This window comes from Alosa sapidissima, assembly GCF_018492685.1.
Source record: "Alosa sapidissima isolate fAloSap1 chromosome 19 unlocalized genomic scaffold, fAloSap1.pri SUPER_19_unloc_1, whole genome shotgun sequence".
NCBI lineage: Eukaryota > Metazoa > Chordata > Actinopteri > Clupeiformes > Clupeidae > Alosa > Alosa sapidissima.
Genome location: NW_024582117.1, coordinates 40125 through 50775, shown reverse-complemented (window position 1 = coordinate 50775; position 10651 = coordinate 40125). Strand labels below are relative to the sequence as shown.

Here is a 10651-nt window from a genome sequence, read left to right as displayed (position 1 = left end):
AGAACTTTTCACCAGACGGTTCTATGGGCTGCCATTGACTTCAATGACGGAAGCGTAATAATAATAATAATAATAATAATAAATATAGCTGCAAGCAGCAATGTGGGGGCCAAGCAGTTGAGCAGGAGTTGGGATTAGATTGGATTGGATTGGACTGGACTGGACTTGACTGTGTTGTGTTAGGTAGGATTGGATTGGACTTGATTGGATTGGATTGGACTGGACTGGATTAGAAGGTCACCAAATTTAGTGTGTGTCCTCAAGATGTAGTCCTAAGTCCACATACCAAGTTTGGTTTAAATTGGTCAAAGTATTGATAATTATAGCACTGCTAGTGGTCAAAGGTCACCAAAATAATTGTGCAGTCTTAATATGGGGTCATGACTCCACATACCAAGTTTAGTTTCAATTGGTGAAAGTGTTAATAAATATAGCACCCCTGGTGGTCAAAGCACACCAAATTAATTGTGTGTCCTCAGGATGTAGTCCCAAGTCCAAATACCAAGTTTGGTTGCGATAAGTGAAAGTGTTGATAATTATAGCGCCCCTAGTGGTCAAATAATCACCAAATTTATTGTGGGTCTTTAGGATGTGTTCACGAGTCAACGTACCAAGTTTGGTGTCAATACGAGAAAGTCTTCCTAATTATAGCGCCCCTAGTGGTCGAAGGTCACCAAATGTATTGTCTGTCGTCAGGATGTGTTCACAAGTCCACATCAGAGACCGACCCAGCTCTTCTAGATCCTGAGCCAGGTTTTATCTGTCCTGCTACCTATCACTCTGCATTGTGCACTCGCCACCCCACCTGCTTCCAATCTGCACAGTCTGCTGTCAATGCACCTGCAGCTGATGAGTGAAATCAGCTGATTGAATCAGTCACAGTATCTAAGCTGTGATCGGCGGAAAAAAGTCTCTGCGGAATTGTTGTGTGATCTTGTGCGAACCACAAGTTATTGCTTGTTTCTGCTCTCTACGAATAGTGAATTTTGAAAATCATTACTCTCATTTGAGTAGACATCGGACTGTTCAACAGATTTGGACTAAGGATTCCCTCACTGCCTTACTCATTAACGTGCTACGACCTCGGACTGTTTTTTGGATTAGGCTACCTACCTACATAGTTTGTGTCCTGGTGAATACAAGCAGTAGACGACTTGAAGTGGAGTGGAAGTAAGTTGGTGTTATATGTTTTGAGTTGAATTCTGAATTGTTGAGTTTGCAAATCATGTGTTCTCATTATGAGTGCAGTAGCCTACCTAAATTGAAGTTAGGCATATGCTTTTATTTCTACAGTTTGACTATATATCATAGCTGCTTTAAAAGTGATGTTGCTGGATTTTAATGAGTTAATAAATTGTTACATTTGGTACAAGACATGTGTATTGTATAGCATACTTGACATTGAGTTGGTAATGATGTCTTTCAGTGAACTAACTGTAAAACTGTTAGATTAACTGAGGCTATAGCATTGTTATTTGGTGTATTTTAATTGAATGTCACAGGTGAGTTAATAGTAACTCGGCACATTTTGAAGGCATAATATACAGATCTTTCCTTGGCACTTCTGTTGGGTGTTATGTGTGCTTATTAGGCTTAGCTAGTTTGTTGGTTTTAGATTAGAACCCTGTAGTGCTGCTTTAACTATTCTTCTTGTTTTTATGTTGACTGATATTGTTTCTTCAAGTGTGTTTGATTGGGAAAATGTGTTGGTAAATTCTAAGACTGGCTAGAAAACACATGTGTGTTAAAGTTCAACGTATCTATCTATTTCATTGTAAATGCCAAGGATGTATCTGACAATCTTTTATTGAGACATGTATCCTTTCCAGATAGATTTGAGTTTGGTGAAGGTAAGTGTTAAAAGTTTGAGGGTTTTATTTGTTGTATACAGTCAGTATACAAGTTGTAGTGAAATTTGAAAATGTGTACACTCCACTGATTACAAATGGATAACAGAAAAATGGCTTATATTGATATTTGGAATAATTACAGTAGTATTCATACTAGAAAGTATGCTGTGCAGTAAGTATTTAGTGCAAGATGGTAGGTAACAACTAGCCTACATCTTTAAGAGTTTAAATCTAGTAGATATGCCCATGTTGGAGTTTAAAATCTTTTGTGTTAATTATAACTGATTTAAATTATTAGTGTCACCTAAGGAAATGTAGCATGTTGGACTGATGTGTTTTCTGTGTGCTTTGCAGATGCCGCGTCCCAATAAGCGGTCCATGGCGGCCAAGAAGAGACAGGCCGAGTTGAGGTCCACAGAGGTCAGGTGTCCTCCGTTCATTTTTCCCACACAGTTATGATGGTGTGATTTTAATAGTAATCATGTAATGTTGAACACATGTTGCCTCACATTCTTATTGCTCTCTTTCTTGTAAATGTGGTGCTAAAAATTTGAATATTTGATTTAATTTGAAAGACTGTAAGCCTATGTCTAAATTAAGAAGTTGTTGAAGAGCTTTTATGCAAACAAATATATGCGTTGTTGTACTGAAAGTGTGTGTGTATATTAGAATTACTTGAATAATTACAATGCAACTGTATTATATTATTATGGAAATATAGTATGTTAGACTTGATTGTTTATGATGGGCTTTCTGTGTTACAGATGCAGAGTAAGAGGTCTCTGGTGGGAAATGCACTGGATGAGCTGGGTTCCAGTGACAAGGTTGGGCGTCCTTGTGAAGCCCAACCAATCTCAAAAAACCTTCCAATACCTTCCAATACCTTCCAATACCCTCCAATACCTTCCAATACCCTCCAATACCTTCCAAAAACTGTCAAAACTTGTCAAAACTTGCCTACAATTGTGCCTGAATATCCAACAAACCAACCTACTGTTACAAATTCTGTGAAAGAATGTGTCTGTATAACTGAGCCTTGTGTTCCAGAGAGATCTGTGCTGATGGGGTCTTTTCATCAAGGTCATGCACGGTTTGGAAATGCACGTAACAAGCAGTGTGGAGCCATCAGTCTGACTGCAGTTTTGATGTGCAAGATAAAGAGTGTGTTGACCTGGGAACCTGAAGATTTAGATGAAGTTTTGGTCCAAGGTACTGTCCTTTACAGGTCCATGAGAGCTCAAGGTAAAATAAGAGACCATGTTGATGGAAGGGGTTACATTGCAGTGTCTGAACTGCCAAGACGGCACAGATTGTGGAATTGTGTTTTTACTATAGACTTTGCTGAGCCTTTCACTGGTATTGTTCATGTTGATGACTATGACCATGCATTACGTGATGTTGCTATGCCTTTTGATGTAGCAATACAGCGAACATTGTTGAGTTATGATGCCTGCCTGTTAACTATATGTGCTAATACGTGTGCTATTGTGAAAGAAGGATCCAGGTTTGCCTTTATTGATTCACATGCCAGTGGGAAAGTTAATCAGAAAGGTCAAGAGGCAAGTTGTGTTGCTTACTTTAGCTCTGTAGAGTCTCTGTTTACCTTTCTGTACAACTTTGCACGATGTTTTGGTATAGGCACACCACGCTTTGAATTAACCGGAGTCAATGCAAGAGTAATTGATGGCAGCACCCAGATGAACAATGCATCCAGCTGTACCACAAGCTCTGCAAACTGCCTTCCAGTCTACAGCGATGTGATGAAGGGTAAGCCTCTACTAGACACAAGTTCTCATAGAAACAGCAGACCATGCTACAGTGATGTTTTAAAACAAGTGATCAGTAAGGATGTTAAAGAAAATTACTTTGAAATAGATGATGTTATTGTTGTCGATGTGGAATCTTCCAAACACTCTTTTCAACCTTTAATGTGTAATTTGCAAGCAAGTGATGTCATTATAAGTGATGTAAGAGTTCAGAAACGGGCGTTTAAACCTTTAACTCATCAGGACCAGGATGCACTGTGCACATGTTTAGATCTTCAAAATGTACATTTTGATGTAGGCCTATTGGCAACAACTGATGTTGATGACATGGGATGTCCTTGTAAGACAGAAAGCATAAAGCCAGATGGGAATTGTTTTTACCGTAGCCTGGCCTTCACTATATGTCACAATCAAGACAAGCATCTGAAAATCAGACGGGCTGTTGTGCGACACCTTAAGACAAACAGCACCAAATTTGAAACATATTTGAGGGATGAATACACATCTGTGCAGGACTACGTCACTAAATCAAGAATCTACTACTGTGGTTCATGGGCAAAAGAAATTGATATTTTTGCTGCCGCTGACTTTTTGCAAACAACTATCATTACTTTTAATGATGGAAGATGGAATCTGCACAGACCTATTGACTCACAGGCATGTCGAGAGAATTGCATCTATTTGAATCACACTGGAAACCATTATGAAGTTGTTGCATGTGTACAACACAAAGATGTAGGAAAGCCTTGTGCGGGAACATGCCGGCCAGTCAAGATTGATGATAACTTGAGATCAACACGAAAAAGGAAGTTGGAAGATAAATCAGACAATGTGAATGCTAAGAAACGCATGAGATACCACAATGACCGTGATCACAGAGAGCAAAAGCTTGCCTGTCTTAGGAATAAATATACTTCTGATCCCAAATATCAGACATTGAAGCGTGACTGCTCTAAAGTGAGATATAGGACAAATGTTGTCTTTCAAGCAATGGTACGCAAGCTTTCTAGAGCCAAATATAAGACAAACAAGCCATTCCAGACTCTTGTCCGTGATCACTCCAAAGTCAAATATAAGACAAACAAGCCATTCCAGACTCTTGTCCGTGATCACTCCAAAGTCAAATATAAGACAAACAAGCCATTCCAGACTCTTGTCCGTGATCACTCCAAAGTCAAATATAAGACCAACAAGCCATTCCAGACTCTTGTCTGTGGTTATAGTCGTACAAAATACAAGAACAACATTATTTTTCAGAACAAAATCAAAGAGGACAACAAGAAAACATACAGAGAAAACAAAAACACCCGTGCAAATAAAATAAAACGGAGTTGTAAAAGTTATGCAAAGTGGAAAAAAAACCAGAAAGACATAGACTTTGCAATTCGTTATTTCCGTCAGGAGGTCAGTTGTGGTCCTGAATATGTATGCTCAGTATGTCATCGTTTACTATTCAGGAAGCAGGTGGTCGAGTGTAGAAGTCATTGTTATGAAAAAAAAGGAGCAGAAGTTGCTGCACTGGCTAATAGATGCATAACATTGCAATATCTACATGTGTGTGATCCTGAATGCGAGCAGGGATGCCATTTGTCTGATAGCCCATCAAACAAATTGTGGATTTGCTATACTTGTAATCGGAAAATACTCGCAGAAAAGCTTCCTGAGGAGAGTGTTGTTAACAACATGCATTTGGATGAAATTCCAGCAGAACTGAAATGTCTTAACTCTTTGGAACAACATCTTATTGCACGTCACATTCCCTTTATGAAGCTGTTGTGTTTGCCTCGAGGCCGTCAAAGGGCTTGCCATGGTCCTTGCGTCTCTGTTCCTATTAACAGCACAGATGTGACCAATATTCTTCCAAGAAATGAATGTGACGACAAGATGATACGAGTCAAATTGAAACGGAAATTGACATTCAAAGGTCATTATGAGTACATGTATGTCCACACTGATCGTGTCAGAAATGCTCTTCAGTATTTGATGGCAAACAATAAGTGGTATGGTGATGTAACCATGAATGATGAATGGGTAAACTCTCTGAATGACACTGATCAGGAAAATACCAAACAGGAAACGGCTGCTAACAGTGATGATGAAAATATTCCTGAAGAACAAGCAGAGGAAGATCTGACTTATATCAAAGACCAGAATGGGCTTTTGTCAGATACATCATTACAACCTGTTGATCTGGGTTCAGAGATCATTGACCAGAATTTTCAGGATATACTTAATGTGGCACCAGGTGAAGGTAACAGTCCAGTGAGGTTGCTGTCTGATAAAACAAACGAACCAAAATGTTTTCCTGTTCTGTATCCATCTGGTGGACCTACATTCCATGATGAAAGAGAGTCCAAAATAACTCTGGCACGGTACCTGAATACACGTATTCTCAATGCAGATGGACGTTTTGCACAGAACACAGACTTCATTTTTTTCGCACAATACATTTCAGAGGTGCATCAAGTTGTATCCGGTGTATCGGTGGCATTACGCAAAGGTGGCGGCAACTTCTCTCTGAAAAATGCATCACCAGACATGCTGTTGAACTCCGACTCATTGAGTAAAATATTGCACAATGACGAAGGATACAAGTTCTTACGAGGAATTCGTGGCACACCTCCATACTGGATGTCAGTTCAGAAAGATTTATTTGCCATGATAAGACAACTCTCCATACCCACGTTCTTTGCATCTTTTAGCTCTGCAGATTTGAGATGGCCTGAAATGCTGAACTCTATTCTAAGAATAGAAGGTAAACAAACAGCTGTTGACGATCTTGACTGGTCTGACAAATGTGGACTCATACGTCGAAACCCTGTGACAGCGGCAAGAATGTTTGATCACCGATGGCATTGTTTTCTCCGTGATGTAATCATGTCGCCAGCAGAACCCATAGGGAAAATAAAGGACTACTTTTATCGTGTTGAATTTCAACAGCGTGGTTCTCCTCATGTCCACTGTCTCTTTTGGGTTGAAAATGCTCCCAAGATTGATAGAGAGAGTGATGATGAAGTGGCACATTTCATAGATACATACATCACCTGTGAGATACCACCAGAAACTGATGCAGAGCTCTTCGAGGTTGTGAGCAGCGTACAAAGGCACAGCACAAGACACTCTAAGACTTGCCGCAAGAAAAACACAGTGTGCAGGTTCAATTTCCCACGACCACCATCAAGTTGTACTTTCATCACAAGAGGTGGTAACTGTGAGGATTTTAATGGCAACGATGACCATAAAAGTGCAAGTGCAATAATGAAGAAAGTCAAAACTGCATTGACCATTCCTGACATGAATTTTGACACAACTGATGCATTTTTTGAGTCTCTTGGAATAGATCAAGGTATGTTTGAAAAGGTGTACAACATATGTTCCAAAAAGAAAAGCATTGTACTGAAACGAAATCCTAGAGACATTTGGGTGAACCAGTACAACAAAGACTTACTTCGTGCTTGGCAAGGCAATATGGACATCCAGTATGTCACAGATGCCTTTTCAGTTGTTGTCTACATACTGTCGTACATCACAAAAGCAGAACAAGAAATGGGTTTGCTCTTACAACGGACACAAGATGAGGCCATGAATGGCAACCTTGATGCAAAAGCAGCATTCAAACAGCTTGGAAGTGTATACCTACACAACAGAGAAGTTTCAGCTCAAGAGGCAGTGTATCGATTAACACACATGCACTTGAAAGAATGCTCTCGTGATGTACAGTTCATTCCCATTGGTGAGAATCCTGTTAGGATGAGTTTACCCTTACATGTACTCCAAACCAAAGCTCAGTTCCAACAGTGTAATGATGACAGCAGCATTTGGATGACCAATGTGATTGAGAGATATAAGAACAGACCCAAGAATGCACAATTTGACAATTTATGCCTTGCCAGTTTTTGTTCTGAATACAGAGTTGTATCAAAGTCGCAGGTTCCATCTGAAAAAGATTTGCATGACATAATACAGCTCAACAACAACTGTGGCTTTGTGAAACGAAGGACTCGAACGGAACCTGCTGTCGTGAGGTATCCCAGGTTTTCTCCCACAAAAAACCTGGAAAAGTACTTTCATTCATTGTTGCAACTGTTTTTGCCTTACTATGAAGACTGTCACCTCAAACCACCCCAGTTTGATGCATATGAGCATTTCTATAAAAATGGTGCAGTGAAATGTGGCATTGATGTCCAAAGAGTGCAGTTGATTGTGGATACTAACAAAGCTTTATTTGAAAAAGAAAGTGATGAGATCGATAGAGCTAAACAGTTGCTGGAAGATAACCTTGATTTAGAAGATGCCTGGGCTCAGATATGTCCTGAAACAGAAAGGGAGCGTCTTCGTTGTTTGGATCTGATTAAAGACAAAGTTGTAGATGATGAAGGTGATGGTGAGCTCATTCCTGACCTGACAGCAAACCCACAGACTACATGCGCTTTGGAAACAAATCATGTGTCAATGCCCAGACAGGATGCAGTGCATTTATTACGATCATTAAATGAAGAACAATCTGCCATATTCTATGCTGTTCGTCGGTGGTGTTTGCAGAAACTGTTTGGACAAAATCCTGAACCATTACGATTATTCATTACTGGTGGAGCAGGAACGGGAAAAAGCCATTTAATCAAAGCGATACATTATGAATCAACCAGGCTGTTGTCACAGATTGCTGAAAATCCTGAGGATCTCACTGTGGTTCTAACAGCACCTACTGGTGTGGCTGCATATAACATTGGTGCTGCAACAATTCACAATACATTCTCCATTGGTGCAAATGTCAGACTGCCATATCAACCACTAGGTGATGAGAAAGTCAATTCTTTACGAACCAAAATGGGCAGCTTGCAAATTCTGATCATTGATGAAGTGTCCATGGTCGACCACCGTCTTCTGGCCTACATTCATGGTAGGCTGCGTCAAATCAAGCAGACTGGTGATTATTCCTTGTTTGGAAAAATTTCCCTGATTTGTGTTGGTGATTTTTTCCAATTGAAGCCAGTGAAAGGCACACCTCTTTTTGCTGAAACCAAAGGAGCCAACCTGTGGGAGAACAACTTTGAAGTTGCTGAACTGACCAAAGTCGTTAGACAAGAGAACGCAACATTTGCAGAAATGCTTAATCGTCTCAGAGTCCGTAAAAAGAATGAACCTCTCAGTGACCATGATGTTCTCACATTGAAGCGGTGTGAAACTGGTGAGGAATCTACAGACATTCACATGTATGCTACAAATGCAGAGGTTGATGAATATAATGTGAAGAGACTGCAAGAGACCTGCCCAGACGCAATCAGTATACATGCTCAAGATTTTGTCAGAAATCCCAAAACTGGAAGAATGGAACGTAAAGTTGGCTTTCACACAAAAGTGTTCAACTCTTGCTTGCCTAAATGTGTTTCATTGGGTGTTGGTGCAAGGGTCATGTTGAGGAAAAACATAGATGTGTCTGATGGCCTTGTCAACGGAGCATGTGGTACAGTCGTGGAAATCATTCAAAGTCAACAAGAGGATGACATCCCTGCAGCTATCCATGTGGAGTTTGAAAACCCTAATGTTGGAAAGATCCAGAGGTCAAAAGCAAAAAGGGTTTCTGAGCGTACAACAATAGTGGAAGTGCAAGAGGAACAAGTGGCTAATAATGGTGGAGTACGAAGGCAACTGCCGATTAGCCTGGCCTGGTCAGTAACTGTACATAAATGTCAAGGGCTTACTGTTGAAGGGGCTGTTGTATCACTCAAGAAGATCTTTGCTCCAGGGCAAGCATATGTTGCATTGAGTCGTGTGAGAACTCTAGGTGGGCTGACAATTGAGGACTTCAAAGAATCTGCGATATTCTGTGACAACAAAGTAGATCTGGCTATGAAAAGCTTGCCTAAGTTTAACTTTGGAACATCCGTTTCATCCAACATGAACCCTGTGTGCACAGTAGCACTTCACAATGTACAGAGTTTGAATGCTCACATTCAGGATGTTCAATCCCACAAAGCCCTCATGAACGCTGACTGTATTTGCCTAACAGAGACGTGGCTCAATGTAGACACTGAAGAAGAGCCACAACTTCCAGGATACGTCTTCAAACACAATCCGAGAGGAAACTGTTACGATGACTCTGAGCCAGCCTTTGCAGCTCTGAAACCACAACAAAGAGGTGGAGTTGGTGTATATTGTTCAGAAAATATTGACATGCAGGTGTTAATTCCAGAAAAATGCAATTTAGAATGTCTATATTTTCAAATACCTCATGCAAATTTGTCTGCTGTTGTGTTGTATAGGCCTAGTTCATATAAGATTGACATGTTTCGAGAACAGTTACTACAGGTCATCTTTGAACTTGAAAAGCATCCAGGGAGGAAAATCATAATGGGAGACTTCAATGAGGATATCTTTGTATCGTCCACAATTCTCAAGTTACTGGAACGGCATGGATATACTCAACATGTGCAAGCAGCTACAACAGAAAAAGGTACATTAATAGATCATGTCTACATTAAAGACACAGTAGATGTTGTTGTTGAAGTTGTGCAGACATATTACAGTTTTCATGAAGCAATCCTGATCTCACTGTTGTAATGTTTTTTTGTGATTAATGACATTTATCTTTGAATTGGTAAGTATTTATGTTCTGACTATGTTTTATAGGACATTATTATGAGTTTATGTTTGCATTATTCCGTCCGCTAAGTGGGGTTTGGGTGGGTGGTGGAAAGGAGAGAGTGTAAAACTGGACGGCTCCTTGCAGTGGATGGGAGGGTTGTGGGGGTCATTTTCCAAAAGAAGTTACAAATAATGGTAAATGCATACAGATGAATGTATAAATATAAAAAAAATAATATAGTTGATTTATCTAGGTGAAGTCTGCGACAGCAAATTGTATGGGTCAAGCCCATTGCTCAATTTCAATTGCTTAAAATCCCTGACTGCATCTTTTTAGTGCAATTTCTTTTGGAAAATGACCCCTACAGTATATTGGACTTTTTTTTTTTTTTTTTTTTTCCAACATTTTCATGAATTATGGTATTGGCTCAAACAGAGAGCCAATGTGTT

The 10651-nt window shown here is 39.9% G+C and overlaps 1 protein-coding gene across 2 annotated transcripts; it reads left to right on the top strand.

Moving 5' to 3' along the window:
- Positions 1-932: 932 nt before the first annotated feature.
- LOC121700824 lies at positions 933-10359 on the top strand. 2 transcript variants are annotated; one of them, XM_042084047.1, is made up of 6 exons: positions 933-1170; positions 2205-2270; positions 2615-3059; positions 3489-3617; positions 9627-9755; positions 9917-10359. In XM_042084047.1, the coding sequence occupies exons 2-6, from the start codon at positions 2205-2207 to the stop codon at positions 9934-9936; spliced, it is 789 nt and encodes a 262-aa protein (XP_041939981.1). In that variant the 5' UTR covers positions 933-1170; the 3' UTR covers positions 9937-10359. The 2 variants fall into 2 exon arrangements, 1 of the variants encoding a protein (XP_041939981.1); XR_006027298.1 differs by lacking the exon at positions 9627-9755.
- Positions 10360-10651: the final 292 nt, after the last annotated feature.